Raw genomic sequence first — 12335 nt, forward strand, 5'->3', positions numbered from 1 at the left:
CTAACCATTTCCTGCCATCAGATAAAGTCTGAATTAACACAAAAGAGAACGACAGACGACTTACCAGGCAGTGCCAGGGAACAGGAGCTCTCCTTTACACTCTCACTCTCGTCACCCCCGACTAGACTGGATGTTCTCCTGGAAGCCGCTTTGGTTACCCCTAAAAAAAACTTTGCATTAATAGAGGCCTCCCATCAATCAAATTAGCACCATAAGACAGGCTCATGCACCCACACAAAAGAAGGACACCTAGTTCAGATGTGAATTAGTAAAGACCAGACTTATGAGCAGCTCTGAAACAGTGGTTTAAGGTAAGGGATACTTCTTACGCAATTGCATTCACTGCATCTGCCACACCGTGCCTACTGGCAGCATGATCAAGCACTACATGCACTTATGGACAAGTTGGATTAGCACTATGCAACTTGACAGCTACCATCAGAAAACGAGAAATGTTACCTTGACCCTGTGAACCATAAGGTGGGAAAGGTTCACTGCAGTCATGAATGAAGGATCTCCGGGTCAGACCTCATGTCAACAAAGCTCTCACATGCCACAAATGGACTGGTAGACTGGGCTGGACAGAATAAATGCCAGCAGTATAGAATAAAGGTATAGAATAAAGTAGACGGCACGCAATGGCCATGTATTTGTTTACATGGTTTGAATGCTTAACGAAATGAACACAGCTCACAAATAACAACAAAGTGAGTTAACACAGGACAGACTGCTAGACAATCGCTGAAGGCGATGCATTGAAAAACACAGAGATAAGTACAACACACATAACACACACCTTGCGATTTAGCAACAGTGTTTTATAGAGAAAATAGCCTCTGCCTAAAGTAACCAGAAGGTTACGACACAGTGCACAGAGTTAGTACAAAAAAAACACAACTTTGGACAGTTGTGTGCACACGCATTTCTCAAACAGTTTACCCCTGCGCTATCATCATCTGCCAGCGAGTCAATGGGGGGGCAGAAGGAAGAGCGGTTTTTTTTAAGCTTTGTTCGCCCAGGGTCCATAAAGCACTGTGGCTTAAAGTGCTCACTGCACAGGCGGTAGACGGCATACAGCTGCGAGGCTGGCTTAGAAAGCAGGTCTTGACGATCAGCATACTGCAACCAGACCTTTGCCCTGGGGGTGGGGGGAGTTCTGCTTAAGAGGGAAGTCCAACTCCAATGCGCACTCATGATGAAAGCACTTAAGGCAACAGATAGAACACCAGCAATGGCCAATAGCTGCAAGTCATGTATATCCAACAGAGTTTAACGCATTGGGAACTACATTTTTTAAAACAAACTCAATTAAGCTGCCACTGACTTGTGCAACCTCGTAAAACTTATCATAAACTCTCACTCTCTCTTCGTTCTCTTTACAGTGGAGCTGTTTAAGCTATCATTAAGTTGTGCTCAGTCATGCAAAACTCCTCGGAAGGATAAGCACCACAGGAATCTGGCAAGCTCTACTACCAAATACAACTGGTGCGAGTGTCAACAAAAACGACCATGTGAAAATGAGATAGAACGCAGACGGAATGAAAGGAAAAGGCATGAAAAGGTGACAAAGACACAGAGTGAAAAACAAATAAAGAGAAAAAGAAACAGAGGGACAGAGAAAATGAAGAAATACATAGCAAGAATGAGCCCAGAGAGATACAGAAAGGGAAAACTAGGTAGAGAGAGAAAGAGATAGGGACAGAAAAAGATGCAAGAAACAGAAAAAGAAAGGAGAACGAGGAAGGCCGCCCAGCTCCGCGACACCTCCAGTGCGAAGTTTTCAGAGTTTTGAGAGTGGAAAAGGGGCCACTCGATGTAGGCGAATGAAGAATATGCATGTATGACCATCCAAACACTAACTAGCTGAACGGCAAAATAGTGCGAAAGATACAAACATACTTTGATAGTTAGTTAATGACAACCACAACTTCAAAATTACATCTTGGAAATGTGCAAAGGGCTACCTGTCGTCTCGCGGAATCCTGAACCACTTAGTACCACGCTCTCTCCCTGTCCTGCCGTTGTTGTTGCACCACGCAGCGCAGCAGTAGCTGCCGTAGTACTTGACTCCGGACGGCATGACCTGAAAAAATGAGAAAAAGTTGACCGTATTTTCTCTGGCCTTCGCACAAATTGTCTCCGACGCACTTCTCAGCGCCCTTTCGCGAAAAACAGTCCCAGCAGTTGCCGCAGTGAAAACAAGCAACCTTCGGTACGAGAATATTACGTCGTAGCCACGGCCAACGAACACTGTTCTCATTTCTCAAGTTCTCTCTAATTTGGCTCTTAACATAGGCGTCAAGCAAACTGCGAATACCACAAATAACGATTCAAAGCATAACTGCACTCTTTCACACATTTGCACACCCATGCAGTGAATTAGAACTGCGTGTAACGGCATTGTATGCACAAAGAAAACCTTACGACGCAAGCGGCGACTCATTTTTGGCGCCAAGAAACGATTTCTTCGCTAACGTGCTGCGTAGCATTTCAAGTAGCTATTTCTTAATGCAAAGCAATTCACGAGCACCATACGCGAAGCACAAAGAAGCTTTCGGCGCTAAAACACAAATTGCGTCAAATGTCAACTTAAAGCTGTAGAGACAAATACATTGCAAAGTAATGAAGGGAAAAGCTGCGTAGCATTTCAAGTAGCTATTTCTTAATGCAAAGCAATTCACGAGCACCATACGCGAAGCACAAAGAAGCTTTCGGCGCTAAAACACAAATTGCGTCAAATGTCAACTTAAAGCTGTAGAGACAATACATTGCAAAGTAATGAAGGGAAAAAAGAACCTAATGAAGGCGTTCTTACCAAGCAGCCGCCAAGCAGAGTAACTTCCGGCAGACGATCCCAGCGAATTATCCGCGGAGCAGGTAGAGCCAATTTTATATGCGTCGCCGCGTCGTCTTGCCGGCAAATCTGACCATATATGGTCATGACAGCTACCAATCGATGATTTCGAACTGTCCAATCGCAGACGATAAAGACGGATTTAGAGCCGCACTGCGAGCCAGCGGAAGCCACTGCCGCAGCCACATAATCTGACAAAGACAAGTAGATGTATCGTGAACCAGAAAAGGTACTGCAGTAGATAACTAGTACGCGCGTTCTCTTGGAAACAGGGAGTGACGTGCTGCCGTCTAACGGCTGGCGAGAAGCTGCGTAGCTCCGCCGTTTATAGGCTCGTGTGTCCACTCTTGTCATTTTCTGTTACTCTATGGACGACGCGGCGACCGCGGCAACGCGGGCCTTGTAGTGCTTGTAGTTGCTTGTCGTTCGCTGCGTGTGCATGAGAACAGCGTCTTTCTCGGTTCCCGCCGCTAGACAGGAGATGGTCGACGGCAACGGCAAACGAAAGCGCAAAACGATTACAATCGAGCAGAAGGCGGCTATGTTGAAAGCCGTTGAGTCCGGCGTCAAGAAGAAAAAAGTGGCCCAAGATTTCGGCGTAGCGTTGAGCAACAAAGAAGCAGTCACCGGTGCTGTTGCACGATCGCCAACTGCTTCCGGCATGCCTCGTTTGGCGTCAAAAGCGGCGGTGACAGCGAAGATATCGGTGCTGCCGCCAATGAGGGTGCCGCGGGTGACCAAGACTTGGCGTCGTGTGACGCCGGAGTTGTGCCCGACTGCGACACCTTCTGCACGTACGTCAGTGCCGATGCTGACGCGGTGACAACCGAAGAGCTCACAGAGGCTGAAATTGTGCGCGTGGTGACAGGGGTGGTGAATGACGACAGTGACGAATGTGTCGACGACAGCCCGGAGTTTGCGAACCCGATGTTCGGCGCTCACGATGACGGCGAGGACGGACTCGACATAGCGGCAGTGGCCGAAAAAGGCATCATCCGTCTGAGGAAGACACGGCAGAAGTCTATTAAGGACTTTTTTTCTGCTAAGTGAGCCGCCAGCTGGTGCGCCGAGTTTGGCGTGAATAAATTAGCAGTTCTTTGCTCTTCTTTTTTTCTTATTTTACTAGTTTTTCTCCGTGCGACGGCCGTCTTTCGTTTGCGTGGCGGGCTGCTGTGAGATTCGGTAGTGAGTACATCCTCTCTTGCGTGCTAATTGTCGGTAGAAATGGATATTGGCTATAACGAACTAATGGTTATAACGAAGTAATTACGACTCCCCCTTCAACTTCGTTATAACGAGGTTTTACTGTATATATATATATATATATTCATTCCACGCAGTACTACGAATCTTTTTTGTGCCACCGAACATTAGGTTTTAGTACACACAGAGTTTAAATTAATTTGTTTTCTTGAATTCTAAAACAAGGAGCCGGTGTATAAATGAACGCCTAAGGGAACACCAGCAGTCGATAAAGAACGGACAAGGATCTAATTTGGCTCTTCACTGCAGCGCACGCCGTCGGCTGCCTGTGGCAAACCGTGTCAGCCTATGCTGGCGACAACGGGAATCATGAGGCGTAGTCAGAACCAATTGGCACGTGAGCTGGCTGAGGCTTTCTTCCTCACGAAAGGAGAGACATTTGCGTCAGTGATACTTCCATAAGATTGTACGATAATGAAAGCTGGTTCCTCTCATGCGCATAGATGAATTTGTGGTTTGTGTCGTATAAATATGCGTTTTATGTTCAATAAAATCCAGTCACGAGTCTCACTTCCTTCCTTGTTCACTTCCTTGTCCGTGTTTCCTTTGCGCAGCAACATGCATTATTGATGCCATCTCTCGTGCGTGTTCCACGCGACAGTGTTGTGGTATGCGTGGGTAATTCAGGCGTGTCGCCCAAACACAATGCAGTGTTTCTACGGTGTCTTGACAGCGTTTCGGCTACCAGCTCTTTCTCTAAGCAGTTGGCGAGAGATCGTCGGTGCTCAGAGATTTTTCCCTACCCGTAGCTAATTGTCCTATTCGGCACCCGCAGGGATCTGATGTGGTGGCACCTGCAGCAGAGACTTCAATGCTTTTGCTGCCTTGAGCAGGCAAATGGATAAAAAAGCGCGATCGGCTACCGCGAACTGGTCCTTCGAGGCACCAACGGCACATGCGTAGATCAGAACAAGCTTTGTTTTTTGGAAAGAAAACATTTACTGACAAGTGTATGACTCGACACGTGCTCTTTTCACAACGCAACAACTTGGGGTGATAGTGCTGGGACATTCCTTGGGAGCTGACCCCGTCTTCGCGTTCGACCACCCTCGATGTAATTTTTAAACATTATCCTCGCTTGTTACTTGTTTTGCCCTTGTGTATTGGTAACAGCTTGATGAGGGCTAGTCGGTTCATAATTAGAGCAGAGAATAATACAGCACGAGGAGAACAATGACAACAAAGGAATGAAGATCTTGTCCTATTGTCTTCGTCCCCTTGTTGTCCTTGTTCTCATCATGGGGTTTCATCCTCTGCCCTTGTGCAGTTCACCCCAAAAATCGTTTACAAGAAGCCCAGCTTAAAAATCCGTTTTCGGGGGGACATACCCGTTTTTGGGTAGTTTTCATGCCAAACTCGGGTTGGCATGAATTAGTCCATGCTGGTTGTGTCATTTATAAACGCCTCTCTCATATGCACACACGTTTTGAATAGGCTTGTGCGAATATTCGAGCACTTCGAATATTCGAACGAATATTACAGTATTCGAATTTGCTTCGAAACGAAGTTAAATTCCAGGAAATTTCGAAGTATTCGAAATGAACGAATAGACATATATAAACCGCATGTAACCCCCTCTAAAGGTGGTTTCACTGCAGTGGAGCGGTGCTATACCGTGAATACACTTTTCCAGGAGAAATTTGCACTGCCGCGAAGCCCCACTTCAAGGTTAAATGAACATACAGTAAAACTCGTTAATTCAAAGTGACTGGCACTGTGAAAAATCTAATTAGGCAGGTTTTCGAATTAACCAAACATACAAAAAGCGGGATGCAAGGAACTTTGAATTACTGGAAGTAATCGGAGGTGGTCGTTTGCTGTGCCTGCTAGTTTGCAGCTTAAGGGTTATGTCTTCCAGCAATACCTGGTCCCAATAGACCCTTTTCATAATCCGCAAGTGCGCTTCTCTGCGCTGCATATTTGAACAACTAATGGCGCCATCTCTCTTCCTTAGAGTGGAGACGAGGTCCTAGTTGCACGTGCTGAGGCTTGTCTATTATGCGTATTTATGTCAAGAGAGCCGAGTCTACATTTTCCACATCATAGCGTAAGCAAAATGCGCTTGAACACGCTGTTTGCAGTAAGTGACTAGCCGCCATTAGTTGGGCAAACTGCATGGCAGGAAAGCTAGCTTTACAATTATGAAAAGGGTCTATTTTGCCGCTAAACCAAAGAAACGGCGAGCTTCGCTGCTGTCAGCGCAAAAAAAAAAAAAAAAAGAAAAGGAGGAAAAAGAACGGCCTCGTGGTCAACTGAAATGCGTGCCTGCGGAAAAGAAGACATTGTTCGCTGCAACACAGTGGTGACACGCGGGCAGCATGTCACCTGCTCCTCCCAGCGTCAGCGCGTCATGATGCGACCATTCACCCATTCTTTCTGGTAAAATAAAGAATTTAATAATGACCAGTGTGACGGAATTCGCGATGTGTGCTAGGTGGAAAAGACGATCACTGAAGTTTTCGAACTGAGTTTTCGAAGTGGGCGTTGCAGGCAAGTACTCCGCCAGCAGTGCAAGTGCTCAAATTGCTGGAACAACCGCCAATCGGAGGTTCGCATACATCGCGAATTCCGCCAGACCGCCGTTTATTAATTTCTCTATTTTCCCAGAAAGAATGGGTAAATCATGACGCACTGACGTTGAGACAAGCATGCATCATGCTGCCCACGTGTCACCGCTGCGTTGCAGTGAAGCAGATCTTTTCCGCAGGCACACATTTCAGCTGACCACGAGACCGCTTTTTGTTTTGTTTTTTTCTTGCGCTGGCAGCAGCGAGGCTCGGATGCTCAACTTGTCACTCATTAGTATCGCTACATTGCATTGCCTTGTGGCTCCTAAGGGCCATCGTTTCTGCAGATTTGCGCCTAAATCGGGATTGGGAATTGGCACATGACACCTAAAGTTTTCGAATTAACCGGGCTGGTACTGACCGCCGCTTCAAATTATCCACTCGAATTTACTTTGAAAAATACGGGGCCACAGAAATCCTTTTAATTATGCAGGATTTCGAAATAACTGAGTTCGAATTAATGAGGTTTTACTGTATTACCCTCACATCGATTAATCATTCTTTAAGTTTAAAAGCTTGTTATACCGGCTTATATGCTCTGAGTATAGTAAATTTTAAAACGTAACATATTTTACATGCTACCACTTGCATTCTACCGAAGGACAAATCCTGCTACTACTCAAAGTTGCTTCCACTTCCCTCTGAACCAAAAAGAATGACATATGCCTATGCCTTCTTTCAACTTTAAAAATATTGCGCTGGTTAGTTGAGTCCTGACAGATATGCTCATTTTTCTTTATTATATGTAATATAAACTATTTGAATTCGCTTCGACATTCGCTTTGACCAAATCACTATTCGCTTCGAATTCGCTTCGGACCTAAAATTTACTATTCGCACAAGCCTTGTTTTGAAGCAAGGTGACTAACTTGACTTTTTTTTTTGCCGTTTATTTTCATACTGTGGTCGCAGAAGTTCTAGTCATAAATGTTCGGCGCGATCATGGTGCCATTTCTTTTCACTATTCTAAAAGCATGGTGCACTAATTTATTTTCAACCTTTCGTTTTATCGACCATCTGGGTATTACCGTCGACCAAAAGGGTGGCTTTCTTGGCCAATCTCTTGACAAACGTGCTCTACACCATCTCCACCGACGTCGTGAGACCACGACCCACAGTTCAATGTAACACTGTAGCGTGCAAGCAAGCTTACATGTAGCGCAATGTAGCGTGCAAGCAAGCTTACATGAGCACCGCAAGCAAGAGCACGCACACTGGTGCTCAGCACAGCATGAGAGGAGAACTCGCGCACGAGCGCCTTGAATAGTGCACGTGTAGCGCGAGCAGAAAACGAGAGGGGGAGAGAGAAAGCACTCATGCACGCGTAGCGAGACAATACACGCAGCTGCAGTGTAAACAAACCGGCGGCAGAGCGCCATGTGCGACCGCATAACGAGATTTTCGAAAAAGAGGGACGCTTTTCAGAAAGGCGCAGCAGTGCCCCCTGGCCCAGGTTTTCTCGTCTATGTATGTCTATTCGTTCATTTCGAATACTTCGAAATTTAGAATAATTTAAATTCGTTTCAAAAGTGAATTCGAATACTGTGATATTCGTTCGAATATTCGAACTGCTCAAATATTCGCACAAGCCTCATTTCTTTTGTCACCCCCCCCTCCCCCCGTGGCAAGTCTCCCGATTTCAGAAGTCCCTAGGTTGGCAGGTATGAGACAGTAGTACTGCGGGTCTCAACAATTTTAATTGCACAAATAGCCTGGCATGAAGTATCGTCTGTCAGCGTCGTACCTCTCCAGTGGCGATTCCAGATCCCCTAATGAACTTAGTTACCCAACTTATGTATTTCTGCATTTTCCTGATAGCCGGATTTAGTTTGACTAGTGCATATTGCCCAATTTTACATAATAATCGTGTTGGGTTTTATCTTTCCTGCCAGCTTGGAGACAAAGTAGGCCAAGCAACAGCACAGATGAGCATTGCAGACCTGAAGCAAGTTCTTGAAGGTAGTGCCCCTTGTTTCTTGAAAACCATAGAGAAGTGTGTTCTCTTTGCTGTTGGTACTTCTTGCTACAGCCAGTCAACTGCACTGTTCCAGCAATGAATAATGCTATAGCTAGTTAATGATCACAATAGCAGCAGTAAATATGCAGATCTAAGAAACTTCTGGTCACATGTCTTATCCGTCTACCACACCAGAACAAAAAGTGCTTTTCAAAATTTTTCATGCGTATAGAAAATATCTTTTTATGTTTTCAGATAAAAGAAACGATATAAAAGAAAAAGAATCTTGAGGGTTATACTACTAATCATTGTGCTTATAGCTTAAGACAGTGTTTACCTGAAAAATTGTTGTTACGCACTGGGAAAAGTGTTGAAAATTTGCAGGCTTCTGTGATGCCGCACTCCTGCTACTTGCCAAAATCTGGACAGGGTAGCTTAATATCTGCAAGCAGTAATGAGATCTGCTATAGAAGTGCAAGCGCACAAAGCACACTCATGTGCGAACAGCATCTGCTATGTTGTTTACTTAAAGATATATATAAATATACACCCTGTCAGCATTATCTGCGGTGATCTTGAGTTACTGAAAGCTGGTGTGAAGCTGATAGCCATACCACTGACCTCGTTGCTTTTTGCTGATTACATACAGATTACCTCGTATTCTGGGGTCCATACTCGTGCAGTAATATAAAAAAATTGCAAGTGTGTACATGTGCCAATAATCAGATCCTAATCTCATTGTTGTGTACAGCAACACGCAGCATAATTGTATGTGCTACATCCTTCTACAGGCAATGTACATAGCCTACTTTTTTTTTTTGTGCACACTGCTATCTATGCTTTCCTAGTAAGCTAACCTGATTGAAAATGGGTGAGCAATTACATGTACTCTAATGGAAAGCTAGGTTATTACAGTAAAAGCTTGTTAATTTGACTCCAGTTAATTCGGAAAATCGCATAATTCGAACATGTTCAGCGGTCCTGTCAAGCATATGTATTGTTTAATGGCATCAAACTCTCATTAATTCGGTCATATTTGGCCGCAACCCGAGTTAATTTGGATGATACTCTGAGTGCGCCAAGCACAAAGCGGCAAAAATGTGCAACACAAAGGAGCAAAAACGGCATTCGCGAACAACCGAAACGACAGCGGGTCTTTAAAAAGGAAGCTGTGTTGACTTTGGGCAATGCACGCAGAATCACGCACTCAAACATGGTGGGAGCTGTTGATGATGAAGAGCTTCAGCTGTGGCATAAAGCTCGCTTGCTACTTTGTGATGGATGAACAATCAGTTGCCGGTCATTTTTCCAGCGAAAAAATTATTGTCGCGTGCGCATAGTGGTGTTGGTGGTGGCAGTACATAATAAGGGAGGCATGCAGAGCACGTTCCAGCTTAAGACATGGGGCTCTTGAGCCACTGTCACATGGTGAACGAAATCACAAATGACGAAAATTGCGGTTTTTACACTGCCCTTATGTAAAGTAAGTACTGGATTTGCGTATTCATCAAGAAATTGAAAGTGCATTGATTTAATAGACACTTGTTCGTTGTTTTCTTGACACTTTCAATAATTCGCATTCGGTTAATTCGCACATTTTTTCTGGTCCCATGAAATCCGAATTAACAAGCTTTTACTGTACCCGTTTTCTTTTTCTTCTTCTCTTTGCAAATTAATTGAAGTACAGTTGAGCCCCGCAATAATGAAATCGGTCGGGAAACCGGAAAACTTCGTTATTGTGAGAATTTCGTTATTGCAAAACAACAGCACAGATAGGGATACGATAAGCAAAACAAAAATTCCAAAAATCAATCAGCTTGCTTTTTCAACCCTTGTCATGTAGTAAACTCTTAGATCTTCGCAACGCAGCAAGTGCTCTATTGTCGTCGTTGTGCGTCCTACCATCGTCGTCGTGCGTCCTGGGGAACGTCCGAATTGTGTCGAAATTATCCAAGGGTTGGCCATATCCTCCCCATGTCTTGTGCCCCGTTTTTTTGCACACAATGGCCTTGTCGGTCTACTCTTCATGAGCGACTGCACCCTAATTGGTGCAAATAAAGTCGTTGACACAGACGTTATCGGGGGAACCTCGCTTCTGGGGGAACAAAGCGTGCCCCATGCACCAGTGAAAGATTTGGGCACTACGCTCACGGCAGTGGCATCTGTGTCGTCACGCAATTCTTCTGGTGGAACCATCAGACATACACACGATGCCACTTGAGTAGCACGGAAACCGCATGGTTGAAATAGTTTTCAATCACGGCTAGACGTGTCAGCCCATGCTGCACATGGCACACCTGGCAATAGTAGCCACACACCACTCGATGCTTACTGTGACCCGCAGTACTTCTCGGAAGCAGCACCAGACAAACTATGCACGATACACAAAGCGCAGTTGCGGAGTAACATGTAGCCCTGACCACACTAACAGCAAGCATGCTGTAACAGCGTGCCTGCGACCAATGCTGTGGAACGTCGCCTGTGCGAAAGTTGTCCAAAGTGCGTGAGAAGCTTTACCAGTGCAGCAATCACATCACACGTTCCCACCTCGCACACTTGCAACATGAACGTGGGACTGGTGGGACATCGAGATCTTGTGTGTAGAAAAAAAAAAATTGGCCGCGTGTCTGCGTGCTCTGCTGCAAATGCCGTGTAAAGACGATAGAGAAGGCGCTGCATGAGATATGGACGCCATCTGGCAATACGTCGGGAAACTTGAGCTTGTGCAGAGGGTTTCCTTCCTCCGTGGCAGAGGGCGTTCGTCGGCGCGCATAGGCATTTTCAGCGCAGCCGCATTTTTAGCGCAGCTTAAGAAACTAGGGTCTTTAAAATTGCGTATCTATGTATTTTCTATTAAAGGAACACACCACCTAATACTTACCTAGTGATGTTGCGCCTCAGATATGCGTAATATTTAGTTTTTGATCGACAACGTTCACAAGTATGAACAGCCGTACCAGTTCAAGATGGGTGGGCGGTAAGCAAGTGGTTCAACTTTGGCCGGCTCGCTGAATCGGGTGACAGACAGACAAACAGGAAGACAGACAGACCAAAATTTCTGCGTTTAAGTTCCCCAAGAAAGACTATCATCTTTAAAAAACCACAGAGCAAACACAGTACTATGGAAGCAGATGAAGCAGATGACATGGCGTACTGCTGTAGCCATGGCAACTACTCCTCCCTCGCTGATTGGCCACGTCGCTGTGCTCCTGTCGTAGAATGTCGTGAAAATGGGTCCTGGACCCATTCACCTATTCTTCGAATGGGAAGAGAAGCTTGACGTACGTTAGCAAAACCGCTTCTGCATGGCAGGCTTAGAAGGGCAAACAGCAAGCTGCTGTGCCGCTAGCATGAACGGCAATGTGGCTGTGCATAATAAAAAGAAAGCAGTCTAAGCAAGTTACATGATGGCAAGGACAACGTCCAGCACGTGCAATTGCTTCCAGCACCGTGCTGATATTGTAAACAAAGGTGGTGGCGCCCACACAGGCACAGTGTGGTAGCACTTTAAGCAATTAGACATTTCATAGCATTTTGGAGTGTGCTGACCTTGTGCAAGCTGATGTGTGGGTAAACATTCAGTTATTTTTCGTTGTTGTGGGATTGCTGTTTAGCAACATTTCGTTGTCGACAAATGTGAGATGCATTGAATCCTATGGAAGTTTGCCAGGAACAGGAAAATACTTTATTGTTG

The 12335-nt window shown here is 45.3% G+C and overlaps 1 protein-coding gene and 1 long non-coding RNA gene across 3 annotated transcripts in view; one reads left to right on the forward strand and one right to left on the reverse strand.

Annotated features, from left to right (window-relative positions):
• The window catches only part of LOC119400455 (G-protein-signaling modulator 2), a 77707-nt gene that overhangs the window by 32605 nt on the left and 32767 nt on the right, over nt 1–12335 (forward strand). For both annotated transcript variants that reach the window (XR_005185094.2, XM_037667504.2), the window contains exon 8: nt 8577–8643. Coding sequence is in view for 1 of the 2 variants with exons in the window: in XM_037667504.2 (XP_037523432.1) it covers nt 8577–8643 (67 nt within the window). In the remaining variant the exon portion in view is untranslated. The remainder of the gene's footprint in view (nt 1–8576; nt 8644–12335) is intronic.
• Nucleotides 65–2849, reverse strand: LOC125759050 (uncharacterized). The gene is made up of 4 exons (XR_007416653.1): nt 2816–2849; nt 1965–2083; nt 460–577; nt 65–160 (listed from the first exon to the last, which is right to left on the reverse strand). It is a non-coding gene; the product is annotated as an uncharacterized LOC125759050 (long non-coding RNA).

This window comes from Rhipicephalus sanguineus, chromosome 1 (assembly GCF_013339695.2).
Source record: "Rhipicephalus sanguineus isolate Rsan-2018 chromosome 1, BIME_Rsan_1.4, whole genome shotgun sequence".
Lineage (NCBI taxonomy): Eukaryota > Metazoa > Arthropoda > Arachnida > Ixodida > Ixodidae > Rhipicephalus > Rhipicephalus sanguineus.